This window comes from Macrosteles quadrilineatus, unplaced genomic scaffold (assembly GCF_028750875.1).
Source record: "Macrosteles quadrilineatus isolate MER2022 unplaced genomic scaffold, UCM_ALF_1.0 Scaffold_9__3_contigs__length_116548681, whole genome shotgun sequence".
NCBI lineage: Eukaryota > Metazoa > Arthropoda > Insecta > Hemiptera > Cicadellidae > Macrosteles > Macrosteles quadrilineatus.
In genome coordinates this window covers 69,501,308-69,525,915 of record NW_026542602.1, presented here as the reverse complement: position 1 = coordinate 69,525,915, position 24,608 = coordinate 69,501,308, and the positions used below count along the sequence as shown (strand labels likewise).

General features: G+C 34.2%; 1 protein-coding gene across 2 annotated transcripts; it reads left to right on the top strand.

Annotated features, from left to right (window-relative positions):
* Positions 1-11,761: 11,761 nt before the first annotated feature.
* Positions 11,762-23,782, top strand: LOC129002871 (sepiapterin reductase-like). 2 transcript variants are annotated; one of them, XM_054430974.1, is made up of 7 exons: positions 11,762-12,033; positions 13,684-13,989; positions 18,894-19,102; positions 20,171-20,343; positions 21,311-21,531; positions 22,114-22,238; positions 22,913-23,780. In XM_054430974.1, exons 3-7 carry the CDS (start codon positions 18,905-18,907, stop codon positions 22,985-22,987), a joined length of 792 nt encoding a protein of 263 aa, XP_054286949.1. In that variant the 5' UTR covers positions 11,762-12,033; positions 13,684-13,989; positions 18,894-18,904; the 3' UTR covers positions 22,988-23,780. The 2 variants fall into 2 exon arrangements, with proteins under 2 accessions (XP_054286949.1, XP_054286950.1); XM_054430975.1 differs by lacking the exons at positions 11,762-12,033; positions 13,684-13,989 and adding an exon at positions 17,588-17,674 and having other exon boundaries at positions 22,913-23,782.
* The last annotated feature ends 826 nt before the right edge of the window (positions 23,783-24,608 follow it).

The window sequence follows — 24,608 nt, the reverse complement described above, 5'->3', positions numbered from 1 at the left end:
TGTACTGCCTCAACAAAAGTCTGAGGAAATTGACCTCGCAGCATTGTGCACCCTCTGTTGACATTGAACAACAAAACTACTTGTACAATTGGTCTTACTTTGTCGTCAAAAAGGAATTGTTATATTCATTTCGAACAGTAAAACTTACGTGCAAATAAGTATTATTTCATTAGGTGCAATAAAATAGTTTTTTGTGTATAAGACATTGAGGAGGGCCTATCCCATTTTGATTAGCAAATTGAGATGATTCTCATACTTAATTTTCTCGTGGACAACAAATTTTCAATTTATTTTTGTCCAAAAAAAAAAATTCAAAAGTCCAAAGAAAATTCAAACACATTATTCAGGTATTTTAATTTATTTAGTATTTACTTACATAATTATCCTAATAAACTTCCTGCACTATCATTTTATATTTCCTTTTCATTAATTTTGCTACGGATAAAAGTCTAATTAACGTCCATTGAAAGAAAATGTTATATGTATTAAACAGTACAAAATTCTCCGGGCTTGCATACTCTAATTCACACCTTGGTAAATTAAATCAAACAGAAATCGAGTCACCGTGAAATTTTTATGTAGTATATGCCTGAAAAATAATTAAATAACTTTTGATTTGTGATAACATCGCAGGTCAAGCAGAAGTTTACAAATCGAACGTTCTATTTATCGTTGCTTAAAATTCGTTAAAATAAATAAAATACTACAAAAATACACCCTGCCGGCCAGAAACCCGTTTTTACCATTATTTAGTTGGTTCATAAGTATGACAAACTCTAAGAGGGAGTGCGTTTATCTAAAGGTCCCTATAATTATCGTGCTAACGGAAGGCATCTGATAAATGCTTCAATTTGCGGATTTCTCGTCAATCGAAGGCCGAGCATTAGAGCAGTGTTCTGGAACTAGACAGAGCGATCAGGTGATCACTACCGTCACTGCCGCGGGCAACAGGCTGCAGGAAACACCAAGGACATGCTCCAGCGATTCGTCAAGCGCTGGGCACCCGAGGAAGACGAGCTTCAAGAACGAGCGTACGTAATGTTATATTGATGTTGGATGTTTAGTATCTCAACACTCTACGACTTCCATGTCACTGACCCGAGCGGACCCAAGGGACAGCCAATAAAGAAAATGTTCGCTAGGTGCTTGGCCTTAAATCGTAAAAACTATATAAATAAATATCGCCAGTTTCAACATTTTGTCATAGGGGGACACAACCCGGGGCTATAGAATACAGACACAACCCAATTGTTTCACAACTCCAATACGAATGAACAGTGAGTGAGAAGTAAGTGTCTTTGGGTAGCTTTGTTGAAACTCGACCAAAAATATGTAAAGGCATTGACTATTGGATATTGTGTATTAATATTCAATGGTTCAGGCTTCTCTATTTTCACTACGCTATAAATAAAACATGTGATTGGAATTTCTTCTATTTGTTTTGATTTTCTGTTTATATTTCGTTGTTATTTTGTCAACAGCATAGCAACCCATGAGGCCCATGCTAATTTTTCAAAGTTTTAAATTTATTTTTAGTGCTTATTTTGAGCCTATTTTATTTTTAAAGGGATTTTGCACATCTACAGGAAAATATATTTCTAACATTATGCGTAGATTTCCCTTGGGATGCACACGAGCTTATAAAAAAGGTTTTAAAGAAAATGCTTGTCTAATTAACATATAGATTTTCAACGTGTGTTTTAAACAAGATTTTAACAATCTTAAAGACTGTTCATTGAATGGTAGTTTTTTTGTTAAAACTTGTTTATATGTTGTGAACAGATATTCTTTATTTTCAACAGAAATTTTGTTTTCAGCAAAAGTAGGAAATATATGTTTACACTGTTTTATGTTTGTCTTAGTATTTTGCGGGAAAATGTAGAAAATTTTGTTTTTGCAACAATTGAAACGTTTTAATTTTATTGTCAACTACGATGTAAACGTGTTGCTTAAAACTAAGCGTTTCTTTAGCCAGGACGATTTAGTAAACGCCCACAAATTAAGGACATTCATTTTGTAGCCCCCAAAGTTGCTGAATTAGAAATTATCAAGGTCCAAGCAATTCATGTCCTGATATGCAGTTGCACTGGCTTAGTTACTGGCAGATTTGGTTTACGTAACTGACTAATGGTGTTACTAGTTGCTTGTTGTTTTATGACAACCGTAAAAAATTCTAGGTAGCCGTATCAGAACCCCGGCGCTCCAAAGGTCCTTGGGTGAGGTCAAACCAGGCAGATGTTGTAATGAGAGCGGTTATTCCTTTGTCCTCCAATTGTCTCCCTTTGTTCCCCATCCTCAGAGGAGCGAGGGTCGTTGTTGGAAAATACGCAATAAACATTGGTGGAAAAGTACTGAAATCGTAAAACTCAGTTGGACACTACATTAGTTATTACTATTGAAATTATACCACCATCAACCACCAAGGAATTCGGTTCAAAGAAAATACCGAATCACCAATCCAAACTGAGATATTTAATTTGTTATAACTTATTGGCTTATAACTTATAAGCCAATCATCAGTTTAAACGCGACTTCCGGCTTTTCAAATATTAAATATCATCTTTATAGAATACTTTGTGCTACTGACACTCACGGCCTCTCGCCCAGCTTAACTTAACACATGCAGCTTAAATTATTTATTTAGTTGTTTATACTTATAAGCCAATCATCAGTCTCATATTAAAGACTCGACTCTCGGCTTTTCAAATAGTTTGTATGTTTTATCTAGCCATGAATTCGTGATTGTAAAATAGTTAAGCGCGGTAGTCATGTACTAACTACTCAAAAATCCCTGCGAGTGTCGACGGATTAAAATCATTTATAGTTAACTACCATGGCATAAAATCGCGAAATTGTCCTATAGTTTTTATCGATAACCAAAAGGGTTTTCAAAAATAAAACATTAATGGGTTTATTTTTCTTCAATAGTCTAAAACTACTAATAAATAAATACACTTCAATGTTTTATGTTTCGGTGACATCTAGCGGTGACTAGACAAACTACGGCACACTTTGGCTAGTGACACCTAGCGGCGACTTGGAGAACTGCGGCGCACTTTGGTTAGTGACAGGACAGCGTTTATTTTTTAAATTTAAATGATTGATATGACTGATTTTATGAAGAAAAAAATACCAAGAACACTTTTATTTACCATTTGGATTTCCTTTTAACCTACAAAAAGATTAAAAAAACAAATAAAAATACTTGTAAGACCACAATTTTTAGTTGTAAAACGAGGTAGAATAAGGTGCCGGTAGGCTAGGCTGCACGTCATTTTGCCTTACTTTACATAAAAACCGTGACATTTTTGCTGTTTTTCATTTATTTATTTTTTTTTTAATTAGTGTCGTTTAATAGACAATTTTTAATCCAAATTAAAAGGCTCACGACCTTTTTCCCACAAATCCAGCCATTTCTTTAGTAATTTTAATTTAAATAATTAAAAAACCGTCTTTTTCTAAATGCATTAGCAAATTTCGTAAGCACTATTTTTTGTTAAATGTCAGTAATAGTTATAGCATGATACCATTAAAATCGCAAAATTTTACCAACAATACAAGACCATACAATGGTTAAGGTGAAATCTGGGAATAGTTATATAAGAAATCTGAAAACACCTATTTTTAAAACAATCAAAACTCCAAACACCTATTTCTATTCCCTGATATATCAGGTTCGCACACTCATTCATGTGTAGCAATTAAGACCTACACATTCATTCCAAATTTCATCTCAATTTGACAAAAATGAGTTACCTTGTTATAGTGAAGAGCCTCGAAATATATCCAGTCTTTACTTTTGTGTCACTATAGTGAAATAGGATGAGCTTATCCTGTCCTTTGTTTCCTTAAACTGATTATTTTGAAAGAGAGCACTATGGCAAACCAAAGGGCGTTCCACACAACACACAAGAAACCTAAGATATTACAATAAAATTATTGAAGAGGTGACTGTATTACTCGCTAATTAGGACGAAGAATGTAAACATATAGCAGGAATATTACAGTCAAATAAAATTAAATATAGACTAACAGCAGACCTGCAGTTAGCATAAGTTCCGGCATCCACCCCTTGGAGTGTTGTTTGGTTACGTAGCGTGTGCGCCTTAACTACACGGCATCCCAAGCGGTGGACGCCAGAACTTATGCTTACCGCAACACTGCTGTTGGTCTTCATTCTATTTGTCTATGGTATTAGGGTTAAAATGTAATGGTCGAGATTTGTAAAACACCTAATAGACACTAATATAAATATGAAAATATGGACAAAACGTAGACTGTACAAGGGACTGGACAAGGGAAGGATGCTGTTACATTGGAAGATAATTGGGCCTAAAGAGATGTCAGTGGAGATATAAACACAATTTTCAACAACGACTATTGAGCGTACAATTAGGCTATTTATTTTTTAAAGAATCAGAATCAGAATCAGAAATATTTATTTGTCATTGGACATTACAAAAATGCATTGACAATTGTCATGTTATTTATATAGCATGGCTACAGTCAGGCTAGACATTACAACTAACATGTCCAATATGTTAATTTTTTTTGTGTCAGCTCTGTGGATTACCAACAGTATGGAGTGTGATTTAACAATAAATACATTTTGTAAATAAATATGAAAATTTAACAAAGAATAAATTATATGAACCAACAACAAAATACAGATATTAAGATCTATTAAATCTTGAAAGTGATTAACTTTTGTTTATGGATTTGATATATTATAAGAATATTTTGTTCGCTGATTTGTTATCATTAGGTCTGTTTTTGATTTGACCTTCTCAAAAATATAAGTATATTTTCGACCTTGTGAAAGAATAAACAATATTTTTTATAAATTGTGATGTTAATTTTTACCTTTTTTTGAAATAAACAAGATACAGTATCCTTTATTTGTCAACAATACTACACAGAAATACTTGTTTGCAGATTTATGCAATAACGTAGCCTACTGTTATTCAAGAAAAAATACAGTATATTAATATGCGTATTACTGTTGTCAGTCAATAAAGTATAATTTAAAATGAGTTTTTTTAGATTTGTAATTTATATTAGTATTTTGAATACCAATTTAGATTGTTTAACAATTAATTTGTGGACATTTTTTTAATATTGGCTTAATATTGACAGGATAATACAGCTGATACAAAAACTATTTTAACAATGTTATAAACACATTAACCAAAATGCAGGTAATGTTAAAAAATATTGTTATTTGATTGTTTCTGATTTTTTTTTCAAAATTGTCTTAATATTGGCTTAATGTTTCCATATAATGTTGAAACAATGTTGAAAAATATTAAGACAACATTGTCAAGACAATGTATTTTGTTTCACGAAAACGTTTTAACAATATTGTTACCACGTGTTGATCAATATTTGGGCAATATTGAGTTAATGTTGTTTAAATGTTGACATCAACATTGAAACAATATTGTTATGCTACTTGGGACCCGCTATTGCGGTGAAAGTTTGAGAATCCTCAGCAATGACAAAGACATCATCTGACAAGAATATGGCAAGGTGCATACAATGCATGTTGAACATATCTACGATGATATATATATAGACATTATCATCCAAATCCCGCTATTGCGACGAATCTCCCCATGATCGCGGGATATATTGAACATCCCTGCATCGTAAAGACATCATCACCATCGCCTTTTTTTAGAAAACATTATTCCAAATTCAAGTCATTTTGGTGATGGGCCATGGGCCTCCATAAACTCTTGAACCTCTGGACAGCTTCTAATTAAGCCGAGCATTCACGTTTACAGATATTAAGAGTGGGTCCCAGTAAAACAAAATCCCGAAATGGCCGAAATTGGCACACTAGCGCGCGTGGAGTGGAGCGGACATTTGTTGAACTACGTGCGTGGCAGTCTCGACGTCACAGGCATGTATCGATCGATAAGTGACTAACGGCGCGGGCGCGGTGTTGCCGAACCCTCGCCAGCCGCTAAGCAATGTAAGGCAACGCCGCATTAGCACTGGCGATGAACGAACTGTGTCAGTGGACTCGACGGCGATTCCACCCTGCTCCTGCTCGGAGTGACGTAGTGCACTAAAGTCACTTCCATCGCTTATTTACTTAGAACACTCGATTTTGCTCACTGCTCTTCGTTGTTAGTGGGTTTATCTAGGGTGGTTATTTAGCCTGTTACAATTTTATATCATAGAGAATGCTATGGGAAAATAATCAGTTTTGAAACAAAAGTTTTGAAGTGGAACAAGGATCATACAAAATTTTCTAAAGCAATAATTGAAATTTCTTATTAAAACCCTATAGTTTATCATGTTTTCGGATAGAACATGCAATGTAAAAACTTTTTTATTCGTGATATTTATTCCATAAACCCACTAGTTTAGGAGATACAGCCTATGAAAAAATGACTTCCGGTCTACTTTTTGTATCATGCCGCTCCTAAACGAGAAAGTTTAGCACAAAAATGCGAAGAGTAAAAAAGTGTTGTACGAAAGAAAAATAGTGGAACAATGCTCATAAAAAATAAGCAAAAACAGGGTGAATAATATTTAATTAAATTGATCTGTTATATGTACATGGTGTAACATTATCAATTCTGGGATTACTCAAAAATGAAACAAGTTAAGTAATTATGAAAGGTAAATCGGATCCAACACATGTTGGAAACATTAGTTGAAGATCAAGTTTTCTAAATAACTTACCAACGTAAATACTGTTCAACTTTACAATCATGGTGGATGGCATAGGCCTAACCAAAACAAATCTTGACAAACATACAATTTGTGAAACATTTACACTAGGCTTGTAGAACATCACAAAATGAAGTTATTTGCAATCTGTTTAATGCATAAGTTACAGATTTTTGTGATAAGTTACCGATGACGTTAATTGTGATAGTTGTGATACTAGATACAGTTATGGAACACCTGCTTAGCATATAATAATGATGCAAATATTTTTTTTTAGTTATTTGAGCAAATTTTTTGTAGTTGAACAATTTAAGGGGGGAAGATGAATTAATCTTAATAATTATAATAACATCAGCAATGTTAATTAATTCATCTACATTCAAATACCGGTATCCTCCTCAACTCTCAGCAAATCAATTCAACAACTTGAGGCCTAAACATAATCATAGTACCTATCAAAAGTATTTATTGCAACCATTGCAACTGTCCGCTCCTCTTTGACCGATTGAAAACATAAATTATCAACAACCACAGATAGTTCAGTGCTAAGGTAAGGAATTCACAGTCTGGAGGTCCCGGGTTCAAGACCCGCTGGGGAAGATAGTTTTGATTCTAGTTTTTTCTCAAAATTTGTTTTTATGAACTATTTAATCAAAATGCTCAACTGATATATATGCATTTCACACAAAATCTTTATCATTTCGTGTTTAGGATATGCCCATGGGATGGCTGGTCCTATGTGAAAACAATTTTCAACTTGTTGCAAAGTCAATTTTAAAATTGTTGTCAAAACAGTTTTTAAATTGTTGTAAAACTGTTGCAATATAGTTGTAAAACAATTTTTAAAATATTTTAAATTTTGCCGGTTGTCAACTATACTCATATTAATAACAGTTTTAATATAAGTTTATAATTGATATTAAAACAATTTTTTCTCGTTTTTCTGCTACGTGGGACATCAACATTTCTTATAATACTTAAAATTTCTTATAAAACTTATCTTCTATTTCATTTTCATTTCAACCCCCACACTCCGTTGTCAGTCCTTTCATTATAACGTTAAGCCTTTTAAATTTCATTGCATCTTTGTTCATTTGTTTCAATAAAACACCTTTTGTAATTCGTATATTTTTTTTAAACTTATTAACTTATTTTTATTTAACTTTGTTAACTTATTAACTTTAAACAGTTATAGAATAGGCCTAGCCTAAATGAATATTGTGAGGTGAGTTTACAAGTTCGGGAAGTAAACATTTCATATAAAAGGTTTCAAGTTTTTCTTTCATGTTTACTTCCCAAAAGTCATCGCCCCGATCAATTTTTACAGTTTTTAGACCTTTTGGTGTCCAAATGGCAAGTTTCCTCCCAACCTTTCGAAATTAGTTCTTCATGTTTGTCATACGTTTTCCGGTTCATGGCACGAACATTCATTGCAGACAGGAGCCGTTCTAAGGCGACAAATCCTCCACCATTGGTAATAGAACCGGCTACTGCTGCACTGTTTATGTCCATTGACATTGCATTTCCCCGAGGTCCAGGCTCACTCCATATTGTCTGTTTGATGTGGCACATGTTGCAATCAAACACAAACCCACTCCTAAGCCCTCTTTTTATTTCACTAACTAATTTCAGGTTTCTGAGGGAACAGCCGAATTGAGGCGCATGTTTAGTTGGACAAATTGATCAACTAAATAACAAATTAATGTCAACTATTCTACGACCGGCAATATCACAGTTGCCCAAACAGTCAGTAGGATCAGATGATAGCGTGGAATTGTCTACAAAGCCCAGGCGCATATTGTATTGAGCTGTGTGGCACGATACTGGCAGTGCAGCACAGCACAGGGCGGAATTGGGCAAAAAGTCTGTGTTGCACAGTTGACATCGCAAATTGGGAAGCAGTGTCGTGCAGTTCTCGTATAGGAGTGATACAGTTTATTGTGTATTGTTGTATGTTGTTAAATATTAGGATTTGAGTTTTGAGTCAGATTCAGGTGCTGATCTAAATTTATTGTTAATTCTTCACAAGAGAACAAGAAAGAAAGGGCGAAAAAATTTGCAATGTTTAGTGATTTTCGTATTTTCTCCCAGATTTAATTCTTGTAATTAATTACTATTTATACACTTACTATGACTGGTAACGTAAAAACTGGATTAAAATGCACAATTTCTATTAATTATCCTCTAGATCCGTCACAAAACACTAGTAAAGCGTAAACCCGGCGCAGGCGAGCAATGCGGTCTGACTCGACCACAAGTGCGCGTAGTCCACGTGCGGGACTGCACTGCCCTGCCCTGCGCTGCGCCATAATATGCGCGTTTCCTAGCGAACATGTGGTTTACAAAAGACTGTCCTGCGCGGCACTACGCTGCGCTGCTCCGACTGCGTCTCAATATGCGCCGGGCCTTTAGAGGTAACAAATTTCCATCCTCTTCCCCACAGCTCATCGCCTCATCAGCAATCAGCTCCTCAACATCACTACTAAGGCCCCGGGTACGATACGAGCGGCGAGCGGCATGAGCGGCGCCGCTCTGACATCGGGTCTCATTTAGTTGCGTGTACTGTATATTTGTTGAGGGTGGCCACGATGCGGCGAGCGTTGCTGAGCGGTGCCGCTCACCGCCGCTCATGGTTCCAAGTCAAAACCGATTTTCGCGAAAACGCCGCTCGCCGCTCAGGTGAGTCATGCTTCAGTTCGGCCTAAAATGACAGGGAAACAGCAGCAAACATGCGATACGAGTCGATACGTGAAATGCAGTTCAGTTAATGTTTGTGGAATGACCAGCAAGGAAGTATTAAAACACTTCAGTCACCAGAAAAGTGTGGGAAAAAATTTGGGTTAAGGTTTTTTTTCTAAAAACTTAGTTTTTCTTTAAAGGCAAACAATTATCAGATAGCAACAAAAGTTGAAATACGTCTTGCAGGTAAGCATAGTTTACCATTTTATACTAAACTAACTCATAAAACTTGGGAAACTTGATGAGCGTTATAAATGTGCCGCTTGTATCGTAGCCACCACCGCCGCTCACGTGCCGCTCAGGTTGCCGCTCGCCGCTTGCCGCTCACCGCTCGCCGCTCGTATCGTACCCGAGGCCTTAGTTTTCTTTTTCTACTTCCCACAACACCAAAATCTCTCAATACTCTCCACTCAGCCAACCTTTCACCACCTCTGTTTTTCGCCTTTCTTCGCAACGGTCGTTTTTTATTTCCTATAATACCACACCCGTAAATAAAAAGAAGCACACGAAATGACTTTCTACATTTGTAAGTAAGTAGCACTACGAATTATTACTAGGGAACTCTAAACGTCACTGGACTTGTGGACACAGCAGACCAAATAGGTTGCTAGCCTAGAACATAACCTCACAGTTCACAATAATGTCTGGGATGGAATTGGCACGTTTTTTCAACATTATCACGTGACTTGCGAAAGTAAGAAATACAAGGTGTAAGGGTGGGGCGAGTGCAATGTGTCTCGTGGTTACAGTGTGTACGGCCGAGACGTCGGCCAAGGTGGGAGGGGGCTATCTGTGCTGTGATCGACCTAGAGGTTTAGGAGATTTCCTTCCCTATTAATAACAACTTGTCTCGGTGGTGTAGTGGTTAGAGCACCGGAGAAACGATCTAGATGTTACCGGCTCGAAACCTCCGGAGGCACAAACTTTTTGATTCGATTTCTTCATTATCGTTATAGTTTATAGTTTGGATAGGTTATGACAGTTTAATTTTATAATTATAAATTATGTAGACCTAATTGAATTTTAGGCATTTAAAATTTTATTTTATAAACAGAACAATTTTTTATACCAGCAGACTAATTCGTTCAAAAATACATCTGTAAATATTAGTTAAATTATGAAATTTGCCCGTTATCACATAAAACGAATATAATTTAATGCCTTAAATGTATATATTGTATTAAAAGATTTTATATTTCTACTAAACTGTATCTAATTTCCAATCATTGCGTGGGACAGGAAGGCTCTGGCATATCATTTATATTGATTGTACACATGTTGGTTTTGTACTTATATCAGTATTGAACTAAGAAATAGTATTTGATAAATTTACAACATATTTTATACTTGTATTCAAATTTAAAATGTATTCAACACCACACCATTTCTTACTGTCCCCAGTTCATTTCCTTTCTTTCAATAACTATAACTATGACAACAATAATCATAACAATAATTTCGTAACAATATTTGTTCCACATTAAATAAAAAAAGCTATAAAATTAGCAGCGCATGATGAATGTAGAGCCATAATAACCTGATTTGAACTCCCGCCAAATGCGCGAGCGTGCTGCTATCTCACGGAGAACTGCCAGACTACTACGCCGAATTACCGCCGCGATGGGCAGCAAAAACATGCATTTTCTTAAACCATATCACGTGCACAGTTTACGTCGGATCTTCTTGAAACAAACTTTATTCGATAGATAATTAAATTTTGTAGGGGGTTTGCTTTTTCGAATTTCAAATATTCCTTTAGAAAATCCTCAACAAATTTGTAAACTTAAACAAGAATATTTTTGCTATAGTTATTTTAATATTTCTTTAATCAAAAAAATAAAAAGCAAACCCCCTGTAGAATTGAATTCTCTTTCCAATGACACATCAAACGTAGTTCTATGTAAAAAAATAACGGCGCTATATGGTTCAAAAGATTACATTGTTCTTATGGGGCATCAATCCAATATGGCCGACTGCTACTGCCCGCCCACTCTTAAACTGTAACTAGCTCATTTTGCATTTAAACTAAATCAATTAAACAGTTGGATGGTTCAATATGCTTTGAATTTCCTAACAAAGTAATTTTGTCTTAATAAAACGACTATAGTTCGGCCGCTTAGAAAGCGACCTCCTCCAGCATTGGTTTAGCATTAGGCCGAACTATATAGTACATAATTTAGTTTTATAATCAACCGTGCGGTGGCATGGCTCCTAAACCTCCTAAACCATGAAAGTTTCGCCAGCCTTTGCTCAACAGCTGACTAAACCTGCTGATGCTGATTGCTGACAGCTGACTTTGATTTTATTTAACAAAGTAACACAGCATAGACAGACAGACATGTCAATAATGTTGTGATTTGTGGTTGTTTAATGTTTATTAATTGACTATTGCGTCTCAATTCGGTTCTAGTATCGGTTTTGATCTTGTGGTTTGAAATTCGAAGTTATGTTAAATCTTGGATAAAGTAGATATTATGAATTCTTCCTGTGATCCTTGGAGTAGTTCAACAAAAGTCCAGGAGAATACCTCCGAAGAGTTTGAAGATAACTTTGCGGAAATAAACACTATTGAAAAATTGCCAGACTCGGATGCATACTTAGCTTCATTGGGTAAGTGGTTGGTTATTCCATTACCATTTCATTTGTATAGTTTTAAAGCCCTAGTTAGGCTTGCCAAAGGATAGTCTCACTGATTTAAGATGAATCAAGAAAGGGCCAGGCCTAGGCCTAGTCAAACTACTATCGAATTTGGTAGCTGTGCAGTAGGCCTATGTCATATAGGCTGCCACTCATATTTTTTATTTATTAATATCCAAGCTATAACCGTATCTTGTACACTGAATCAGAAATAACATTTGTCTAACATTGACTAACTTAGAGTCTGTACCTCCAACTGTGTCTGTGTACCTAAGTTAACTTAAGTTACCTACCCTATAAAATGGCCGCTTAGCAATAAATTAAACAGACCTAATGTTAGCAAACTGTAGCCTTTTGTTGGATTTAGGGTAGCCCAATTACATCCCCTAACTAATGCCATAGGCTTCCAACCACACTTGCGTCAAAATGGAGAATATCTCCTGGGATCGAGGAGACATCATCATCGTCACCCACAAACACTTAGAGAAATCTTGGAATTCTCCATTATCAAGAGACATCATCATCTTCAACTGCCATCATGGTGAAATCAAAGAGACAGCATCGTAGGCACGTGCAAATGCGGTGAAATCATAAACCTGCAATCCAGGGGACATCATCTTGGTTAGGCCTACTAGCGATTGGCATGAAATTGTGAACATTTCCTGCGATAGCTTGGATAGCGTCATCATTGGTCGCAATGCGGCAGATTAGATTGTTTAAAATTAAATTTTTATTCTAAGAATAATGTGTAGCTACAATATTGCTGCAGTCCCCTCTTGCATGTGTCCCTAAATCAGGTCTTTGTCAGTCTAGTGGTAAATCCGGGTTTCTGACTTAAGCCTTCATAACATAGGTCTAAGTAGTAGGCCTATATTTATAACATCTGGCCAAACTTACTACTACATTGTAATTATCAATTGCTTGATAGGCTAGGTTACTTAAAAATTTGGATTTTGGTTACAGTAAGCTAAGTTTAACTTTACCTATTCTTATTGGTTGATTAGATCCCTGGATAATACGATGGAGTTGGATATCAAAGTTTTACGAGCATTCAATAGGTAGGCCTATTTTGGGTATCCTCTCAAACCTGAAATGGTGTTGGCCTTAATTTTTCTTGGACCAATGACCAAACGATATTTGTTACGTAAGAAAGAATGAGTCAATAATTTTATTGAGCTAAAGGAACTAAATCGTGAGCTTTCAGCTCTGGTATTAAGAGGCGGAAATATACTTCTGGCGAGCAAGGAAGAGTACGCACAGCAAGCACTGTGCGGAAATTCCTATCACACTGGGTACAGGGTCTTCCTCCACGTGAGCGTTGTAGTACATGAGGGAAGCGGTGTTGGACTTTGCTCTAGACACCACTTAAGTGTACCATTTAATGTTTCCAATATACCATACTTCTCTGTGGTTATAGTAAGGTAAAATAGGCACCTGTACTGTGTTAAAATATTCCAGTTTTGTTATATTCTTGCAAACAGGTGTTTTGTAAACAAACAATAACATGAAACCTTCTCTTTTGTTCAGGTAGAAACCTCAAATTAACCCGGTCAAATGATCTTGCTAGATGACGTAACTTTTAGTTATTATACCATTAATTAAATTGAAATGGAATGATTTCAGAAAAGAAGTTGGCTAGAATCAAAAGTGGCAAAGGGAATAAAAAAACTGAAGGGAAAGAGCTGTTGAAGTCCTTGGAAGAAAGCAATGATTCATGCATGTACAGATTGATCTCTGGCGACTCTTATTCGATCACAGACCAAGATCTTCAGCTTGATACTCCAACTAATCTCAGACTATCAAGCAAGTGGTTGAACCCGGAGCAAGCTCTCACCGTAGGGGAGCTTGTTGAACTGGTGAACGCAGATTATCTAGCTCAGGCCAGCTGTGAGAACAATTCAGAAGATAAAACAGAGGAGAACTGTACCGGTAAGTTTAAAATCTCATAAGAAATTACTATGAAAAAATACAAAAAATTTTTCTGCTTTTGAACCTCACAATATGTGATTACCAGTGGTCGCAATAACGCCCCTGTAGACCTGATGGCTTGCCAGGGATTGAGCGGAAAAATAATTAGAGTAGGCCCTAACTGTTTTTGGGGAGTTTGTTGATTGGAAAACATGCTTCTAAGAAATAAAGTGTAAACTGGCTTATGCTGTAAGTACATTATATGAATTGACACAATAGAAGTCTTAAAAGCTCTTTCTTGAAATTTCAATATGCCTACCGTATTACATTTGATTCCTTTGAAAAATTGGATCTTACTTGTGCCCTAAAAAGAAATGTGATAGGCTACATAAAAAAAATATAGACACACTTACCTTGCTTTTTTACTTACTTACTGCTGTGGCCACTGGTACCCTAAATGGTACTTGGCCTCCCCAACACACTGCCTCCATACATCTCTGTTCCTTATACATCTTACGTGGGTGGCATCTTACGTAAAGTATAAGTATGGTGATACACTAAAAACTTTGAAAAAATTACTTTCATCCTAGATTTAGTTACAACTCTGTCATTATGAAATAACAATCTATAATATTAAAACGAAACAGTGTTTTTTTATTTCACGATATTCTGAATCAACCACTAGACGGATTTTCATGATTTTTGTGTTTAAAGAAAGATAGTTTTGAGAACTAGGGAATGTCGAAGCCATAAATTTAGTTTAGGGTCCCAGTTTTTTAGAAATTAAGTTTTAATTTTTTTAAAGTCTAGCAGCCGACGCTAAGATTCTAAACTAGCTTTTGGCATAAAATAATTTGCTTAACATAACAGCTGTAAACATTCAGCATTTGTGTCACAAATTCATCATTTGGATAAAAATGTAGGCTAAAGACATAATTAGGGTTGACTTATTTATACTATGTGTAATGCTAATCATTGATACGTTCAATTCTTCTGTAAGAGGATGACAGATTAATTTATACATACCAAAATACTAGGATGTTCAAATTATTTTTTTAAAGCAATCTTTGTAATCTTCGATTTGTTTTAGAGCAATATAATTTGTTTTAACTAACAGCTGGTTAAATATAAACTATGGAACTATGAGGTTATTTTATTTACTCTTATTTTGTCATTGAATATAGGAAATAATGTAGAGATAATTAGACCACAGTTTAAAATAGTTTAGACCAAAATTAATTAAACCACAGTACAAATCGAGGCTCTGTACACGAGTCTTAATAAAAAAGATAAATGCAAATTATTTTACTACTCCACTTTTCAAGGAAAGAATAGAAAAATAACAATGTTTACATGTTTTAATTCTTCGTGGTAGCTTTTTGTTTACAATTAATGTTTGTCTGCTTTAACTTTGTTTGGATTAGGCCCGGAAATATCAATGTCATAAAAAAAAGATCAAGAATAATCAGGAATCACGATTTTAAATTACCACCACAACCTCAGCCGGGTTTTATACAAAGATAAACAGATGGATGACATAGATTGAACACAACGTCAACATTGACCTAGGATACTGCAATTAGACAAACCATCCTTTTATGAAATCGTGTTCAGTTGTGGTTAAGTTTGGGGGTGCCTATCAGCGCCCCCAAACGTGAAAATATCACTTTTATCAACTATGAATATATTGTAGTTTAAATTAACTAATATGGGAAATTACGATGTAGGCCTACATTTATTCAATGAGGGTGGGTAATTATCAAGGATAGAACTGATAACGGTATGGATAATAAACATTAACAATTACGTCATTAGCTTTACTAGCGAGTTTACTTTTTATATTCCTGCTACATGTGACCAGTTCTTTTAGTAATCGTAAGTTTTTTTTTTTTCTCAAATGAATGTTATTTGAACCAAACAGCTGTTTCAAAACAAACTGTTATTGTTTTTACTTTTCTTTGTTTACACTTATTTATTTTTAGCAATTAATGCACTGAAATTGATATAAAGTATAGGTGTGACGATTTATGTGTACTGTGAATTTTATTGGATATTATCGTTTTATTTTAGGTCGTTTCTATTCAGACCTACTGGAAATTGTGTATAGTAGTTGTATTGTGGTGATAATAATTATGGAAGAGGCAGGTATGCTATGGAAGTTGACTATAAGCATAGATAAAACATACTCCCTTAGTAGATTAGTCATCCTAATGGAATAGCTGAAGCCAATTTTATTGTTAGTTCTGTACGTCCAACTATAGAGGTTATGTTTTGTTTACAATTTGTTTCTTGTTATTGCAGTCATTTAAAACCTCATTTAACTTAATAAAACGATATAATCATAATTAATAACTGGTCTCCTAGTTATATAACCAAATAGTAAAGCACAAATTATGAAAAAAACCCTAAAATAATAGAAACAAAATGTTGTCTACACTAGCGATCAGTGTGGACGTACATGAACTAGACGCAAAAAACAAGCTTCAAAATTTACAATGGGATGAGGAGTCTACTTGTGTTGCTTAGTCTATGCTATAAGTCTATACACTTCTCAATTGACTATTACTCTCTCTACTGTAGGCTACTTATAATCAGTGTGCGTCTGTGCGAATCGGCTGAAAATCTCACTTCAACGCTTTTCACATCGTAAAAATTGCAGAATTGCTGTTTTATTGTAAAATTATCGGATTTAAAATGCATATCGTATAGGCCTATGATGGAATAAAAACATATTTGGTCACACAACATTTGTTTACAAGATGATTTTTCACATTAAAACTGCAAGAAACTTTGTCTTTATATGTGTACCTAAACTAGCTGATCTGAATTGTACACGGTTTTAATTGACTACTGAATTCCCGTACGTAGGAGGGGCTAACACCTCGTTAAAATAAAAAAAAAAAAAAATTTACTAGCAATCTATAAAAATTTGATCATGAGAATATCTAACAACAATTATTTATGCTAATATTAAATGTAATGGTAAGGTAATCTCAAATTAAAAATAAAAACCAGTTTACATATTGGGTATTATTTCAGGGAGCTATAAAAAATGTAGCATTTTTCCTCAATTATGATTGGTTTATGATTAGCAACAGTTAATTGGTCAATAAAAAACCTGTAAAAAAGAGAAATATTTAGTAACAACCTAATTGGAATATTCATCTGGCATTCTGTATCATATTTTTAGTGCATTCGGGTTTGGATAATGTTTCAAACAACTTAATGATTTTAAACCAATAATAAAGTAGGTAGCCTAAATAAAAGAAGTCTAACCTGAATTTATTACAGGCAAATAATCAACCAAAATTTATCACTGTCACTAAATTGACTAAAATATGTATTTCTTTCTGAGAAATAAACTGACAAAAGAGCATCTTCAATTATTGCCGAAATAGGTACTAACTTAGTGAAGAAAAACTTAATTTCATAAACACATTTTAAGCCAAGTCAGTTTTTTAACTATCTACCAAAATATCCGAATAACGTTTGTGCTTGGGTTATTACACTGTAGTCTTCCAGTTACAACCTCAGCTATTCAAACCAGTTTGAGGAGTTACATAATGATGATAGCTGGTGTTAGTGTTCTTGTGGTCAATATTGTTTACAACCAGTTTGTGCATGGGATAGTCAGTACATTCCCCATCTAACTAGTTGATCTTGCAAGCACACCGGGCTAGGTTAAAGTAGATAAAGAGGAAATTAGGTATGTTCACTCATTTTACGTTATTTAGTTAAGGTTTAAGTACATTTAATCTATATTGAGTAGGCTCTAATGCTTATTATTTCTTACAACACTTCTAATTAAGGTTGGTGCACATTTTGAGGTTATGTAACCTTGATTATCTTGTACTCTTGTAGTGTGCTGGGATTATGGATGTGGTTGAAATTGAACTTGTTTGGGCATAACTTATTGCTTTTTTACATTTTAGGAATACCAATTTTTTGGAAATTTAAATTTTCAGAGTAAAAAAATACATTAAAGTTTATAAATTATTTTCTTTTTGGTAACCAGGCCTATTTAAAATATAAAAATCATTTATCGTTTTCAGTGTTCAATGTATTACATAATGATTAAATGATAATCATTTTATTTTATAGTTTTGTACTTATTTTATACTTATAGGCTTACAATAATCATTTAAAACTTAAATAGTTAAATAGCAACCTTGAATGGTAAAAAGACTAGATTTGAAATAATAGGCATTTGTATGTAAAGTTAAAAAAATAAATACCGTGTACCAAAGGTAAAAAATAACCCAGGAACTGCCTAGTTTGCCTAGTTCAGTTAAAAAATGACAAAATAATTGAAATACTACATTGTATACTGCTATATTTTATACTTTGTAGCCTACTAGTACCACCTACTGGTACATAATTTGTGTCAGCAAGAAACAGAAAATATAATATTATTTGTATATGTAGTAATATTACCACAATTTATTACATTTGTTTATAAATTGTACAACAAAAACTTCATTCTAAGATATCCTTTATTTTTATAGGTAAAAAATACATGATAAATGATGTATAGATGTCATTATATACATGTTATAGGAACTGTTATCTAGCTTATTTTTTGGAAACAAGTATTGTTAGTTGTAAATTCCCATAAAAATGTTTGTTTATAAAATGGCTCATCAGCTGATCTTGAATTCGCAAGTCAGTGAACAAAGAAATGGCTGGATCTTAAAATAAATTCAGAGCTACGGGCGAGTTAACAGGATAGCCAACGTCTTTAATTTTTCATCCATTTTACTCAATTCGTTAACTGTGATATTGAATACAAGTAAAATACTGGATCGGCCATTTTATGACCGATAGCACTACAGAAGGCCCCTGATTGGCCTTGGAATGACTGATAAGCAATTCTAAGGCTAAATTTACAAACAATTACTGACCGTACTTGGTTACTTCTGTTGCAGAATAAATCAAAATGCCAGCTCAGTTTTGGGGTCAGAAGACATTTTGTCTGTTAACGGGAGCTAGCCAAGGGATTGGCCGCTGCTTTGCTGTTGAGTTTGCTCGCAACTTCGGAGCTGGCTCTCACCTCGTGCTGCTCGCTCGTACTACTTCTGGTCTTGAGCAAACTCGCAGTTTGATCAAATCTGCCAATCCTCAAGTCACTGTTCATGTAAGAGCTCCAATAATTCATTAGTAACTATTTTTGAACAATCTTTGAAACTAGGTAGTATGAGAAAAATATCCAGGATTGGTATAATTTAAAAGACATAGCTAGGTTTGGTGAGTCGGTTGCACAGACTTCGGGCTCAAGGTAACAATGTCGTGGGTTCGGAATAAGGGGTTCATCATACTACATTTTCAGTAAGTTGTTTCAACTTTAAAAAATCATATGACAAAATTCAACTAGACCTATTTGTGTAGGCAAGTCGGCTTCCATGTAAGCCTACTTCCAAGGGTCAATCCATACAACTTCAATTGACTTCCTTCCGAAGGCTTTCTTTCTCTATACATGATCAGGGTGTCCACATTCTGGAAAGTCAGGGATAGTCATGGAAAGTCATGGAAAAAAATGTTGGTCATTGAAAGTCAGGGAAATAGGCAAGAAGTCATGGAAAGTCATGGAAATTTCCAATTATGGATGGATTTGAGGGGACCATTCAATGCTCTAGTCAGCTGTAACCCGGACTGTTGTAGCATTTTTCAGGATTTTTCACAAATGTTCGACAATTCAATTTATTACAGTTGTATTATTTTATGAGTTTTCGGTTTGTTTTAGTTCATTGTTTACCTATTGTACTCCATTGTTATCTGTTATTACATATTTCAGTATTTTCTGCAAAATAACATGCCCAGGCAGTTATATTTGTGTGTGTATGTTACATTATAATTTGCGTGTAAAGTTCGTGAGTCATGGAAATCAATGGTAAATGGTCATGGATAGTCATGGAAAGTCATGGAAATTAATGACAAATTTTTTGTGGACACCCTGATGATAATCCCCCCCCTGGGAATGAAAAATTGTCTGTTTTATATATCTTCTATGTGCTCTATGGGCTACATGCACTTATTTTAAGGTTAGTTAGCTGCTACCCTCCTTATTCTACAATACAAGATCCTGGCCTAGAACCTTTATTTGAAAAAAAACCCTTATTTAAAACGCTGTTGACATACATTAATAGGCTTGCAATAACACTACATCTGTTTGCAGATCAATGTTGATTTTGTGATATTATTTTAGATCCATTCAGTAGATCTGGGAGATCCAGATGTCGAGTTGTACAAGACGATTCTCAACAGCGACGCCTGGGCTGGAGAGAGTTTTGATCTGAAGTTACTTGTACACAACGCTGGGTCTGTAGGCAAAGCCAACACTCTTAGCAAGGACATGGATGACCATCATGAGTGGAACAGGTAAAGTACTACACACCTCTGAGATCAAAACCAACCGTGTTGACATGTGTAGGAAGCAATTCAAAGAATGAATCTAGCTACGGTAGAGCCTTCACTGTTCCGATCTTCAGTTATGTAACATTTCAAGTTATCCAATTCTCTCTTAAATAGAAAAAATGCTTTGAAAAGATATTTTTCAACATAGGCTTAATGTTGCTGTTAACAGCATAACCTTGGTGCTTCTTTAGGGGATTTTTCAAGATCTGCGAAAACCAAACTTCTTTGAAAAGTACTTAAAACCTAAAAGATAGTCTAAAATATAGGTTTGATATTTTGAAAGGTGTTTTCATAAAGAATTGTAACTCAGGAGAGGGCATCTTACAAACTTAGTGATGAATTCAGACAAAAAATATCAGGAACTTGCTGCAGATAAACAATTAAGTTAATTTTGATAACCTAACACACTGGCTGTGTCTTACTTAACTAGACCTGAATGAAACTGTAGGTCGCAGTTAAAGTAGAGTAATGGCAAAAATATGTAATTTGGTTACACACCAAGGCAGAGGTTCCCAAACCATAGGTCGTGACCAACTGGTACGTCAATTTTGAGCAATTTCCGTAGTTTGCAGGAAAACTATTAACATCTTTATCAGATCCTGCAATTTTTTACTACCTTTTTGGCCAAGTGAGCACTAAAACAGAATATGATAGCATTTTTACCTGAGCCATTCTTTAGCCGTAACCTTAAAAAAACCAATGATCAATAGCAGCTAGGCAATTTTCAAACCACCAAAAAGCTAACTAACTTTTCTCAGTATCAAATATGTGACCTGTTTATTGGACAAGCACCACACAGCTACTCAGTGATATAGGTAGTTAAATGTAACAAAGTTTAACAAAATCGCTAATAAAATTAACACAATTCAAGCCAGCCAAGTAGCAGAACCAGAACTAGAGTTGAGTTTTGAAGCAAACAAATGTTTTCTAGATATCTTTCCCTGAATCTGTACCACGTAACCTCTCTAACGGCAGAGTTTCTACGAAGTTTCCCCTCCGGACATCGTTGCATTGTCAATGTAACATCTCTGTGTGCTGTCAAACCATTCAAGTCAATGGGCTACTACTGCGTCGGTAAAGCTGCTCGAGAGATGTACTTCAAAGTCCTAGCTGATGAAAACCCAGACCTCGACATCATCAATTATTCTCCAGGTAGGTTATTGAGCCATTTTTGAACTGGTTAAGATTTCCAAAGTAAAGATTTGATCATTTTCAAGGGCCTGTAGGTCTAAGGGTCTGTGGCGCCAAACCACCATAAGTTTTTCTGCAGTCAACATTTTTCATGTTTATGCTCCTATCTACATGGTACATGTTAATGATGGCCTCATCTGCAAGAATGTTTACTTGACTTTAACACAAACCATTTTTGCCCAGAGGAAAAATATTTGGAGGGAAATCCTATCCTGTCGTGAAATTCTGGAAGGGAATAAAAAGTTTGTCAAATCCCGTCTCGAACTAAAAATACAAACCTGTCCATCTTTATAAGTAATTTCTAACATGTTTCTATTTGTGAATCTGCGCGTGAATAGCTCTTTCAAGATACACAACAGAATATATGTTGTTCAGTTTTCTTGTATTTTACATTTGGAAGTACAATCGCAAATTTGGAATATGGTTCACTTCACATAAACTTAATACTTCTTTATTATTGAATCTGTTAATATTTTATCGTACATTATATTTTATACCTGATTAATGTTCACTGTCAGCAACTCTCATTAAATATATTTTTAGGACCTGTGGATACTGACATGGTTTCTCAGCTTATTAATGAAGTCCAAGATGAAGAAACAAAATCTTCTTTCATCACAATGAAAAGTACAAAGACTCTGGTGACAGTTGAGCAAACAACTCAGAAGGTAAATACTTTTTATTGTATTGACTCATAAATACTAGTTTATTATACAATATTATGTTTATAGCAAGTGAGACGACTCTGGATATTATTTATGACGAGCTTGTCTTAAAATTAGAAAGCTCTTCTGGTTAGATCCCTTAAATTATTCATTTTGGATCCATAATAAGAATGAAGAATGCTACTTTTTTATTTAACAAAGTTATGAATCCCTTGCCATTAAAGCCAAAAAAGGGAGGGGGGGGGGGGTTAAAAAGGGGACTGCACAGTTATTGGCTTCTCTTATTAGGAATTAAAAATTTAAATGTTGAAATAGGTTTCAGACAAATGAAAATTGTCTATCACCATATACTCAACTCCCATGTTTCCTGTGGAGTGCAGGTCTTATGGGATGTTATGATATTAACATTAGTGGATACTAGTTATGTGTTAAAAACGAATCTTAAGTATAAAAACCACAAAACTTTGGAAGGTTTCTATTTTAAAATTTAATATTCTTCCAGTTTTGAGATCTGAAATTTCAAAATATCAAAAGGAGTTTAATTTTCTTCAGTGTTACTTGTTACCTAAAGTGAAGCCTGACCAAGGATAACTTTTCATATCATTAGCTTCCATTCATTATTTTTTCTGTTTACCTATTAGTTTTATATACTTATACTTCAATTCAATTTTTTACAGGTGATAGCCCTGTTGACCTCAAGAGGTTACAAGTCTGGAGATCGTTTTGACTATTATGACCAACTACCTCAATAATCTCTGAAGAATAGAATCTAAAGTTCTCTCTCTATCCTAACAAACTGTGTTTATCCTTAGATCTTGATAAAATATTTTTTCATTCCAGCTCATAGGAGATGAAATAATGCGAGCATTCTTTTGAAATTTATTAGTTATAGTTCATATTTAATGTTTTTGATACATTTTTTATACAAAAGCATACAGCATGATAAAAATTAAATAAAATATTTTTGTGTAATAGCTGTGTGATTTTCGTTATGTTGAAATTGTCTTTCTTATTATACTCATTGTTATTTAAAGTTATATATTTATGTCTGTTTATATCTATTTATGGTTATGCCTTTATTTAAATTATATTACTTATAAATCCAAACCAAATACTACATACTGGCCTAGCTAAGCTAATATTTTATTGTTTTAAATTATAAATATTGGTTATAGAATTTATTTTAGTAAATAGTTGGGAGAAACGTGGTATCATGCCATCGTATACGTTTAAAAATTAATTACTGGTAACTAATTATATTACTAAAAATACTCTAATGATTGTGTGATGTGAATCTTGCCCAATGAATATAAAATTAAACTTTTAATAAAAATTTTGAATTTTATACTTGTCAGAACACAAAATGTTAGCATTTCTTATTTTTCGCTTAGTTATGGTTTTAAAACCTATTATTTGTACAAAAAAGTCAAACAGATCCGTTTCAACTGAAATTGAAGTAATTAGTCAATGGTTAGTTTAATAAAAAATAACATATAGAATATGAATCCTATGAAGTTTAAATAATTAATTGATGTTGATTGATTCTACCCTGATCTGAAAACCTTTAGAGATGTAATGATTTGTTTAAAATATATTAATAATATTAAAATATTTTTTCAAAGAAATGTCTAGTTTATTTCCCAGATTGAAGGAATTATGCATAGTTAGTTTAGCTGAAAATTTAAAAATGGTGTTGTCCTTTAGTTGTTGAAAATATATTTGTTAAAAATATGAAGGATTTCTTAAACAACAATGATTCATCAGGAAATCGTTACTAGGGTCATTTAGAGCCAATCACAGGATATTGTTGCTATGGTGATAGTTATAAACTTTCCATGGAAACGGAGTTCGGTTGCGGGGGAAACAGAGTGATGAGATTCTTTGAGCAGGTGCAGTTGAAATAATTGCATGTAAATACATTATAAATTTATAAGGAAAAAGACTTGTTTCAATTTATCAAGATGAAACAATATTTCCATGTAACAAAGATATTTTTGTTTAATCTGTTGTACAATAGAACTTTGAATTCACAATTACCAGAATATTTTTTAAAAACCATTCATAATGTTTCCATCTAGTTAACTACTGTTTAAGCCATTTCAACTTTATATTGTGTTATATTTCACCATGGCTTTAAAATTAGATGATTTTCTTACCAAAAAGAAAGAACCCGCTCAAGTTCTCGACTTGTCGAAAGCTACAGCGAACACAAAAGAGGAGTTTAGAAGACTGTTGGAGAAAGTACCGGAATATAAAATACGACCAGAAAAAGTAAGTTGATAACTAATTTTTTAAGTTATTAGTTATTATTGTAGGTAATTTCGTAAAAACTAAAAATGTGTAAACCTACATTCATTCTAATGAGTACGCGAA

Bases quoted from the DNA above. Each gene is read 5' to 3' on its own strand.
- LOC129002871 (XM_054430975.1), top strand. From the start codon at position 18,905: ATGCCAGCTCAGTTTTGGGGTCAGAAGACATTTTGTCTGTTAACGGGA. The intron at 21,532-22,113 runs GTAGGTTATTGA...ATATATTTTTAG, and splicing joins CATCATCAATTATTCTCCAG to GACCTGTGGATACTGACATG. The intron at 22,239-22,912 runs GTAAATACTTTT...AATTTTTTACAG, and splicing joins TTGAGCAAACAACTCAGAAG to GTGATAGCCCTGTTGACCTC.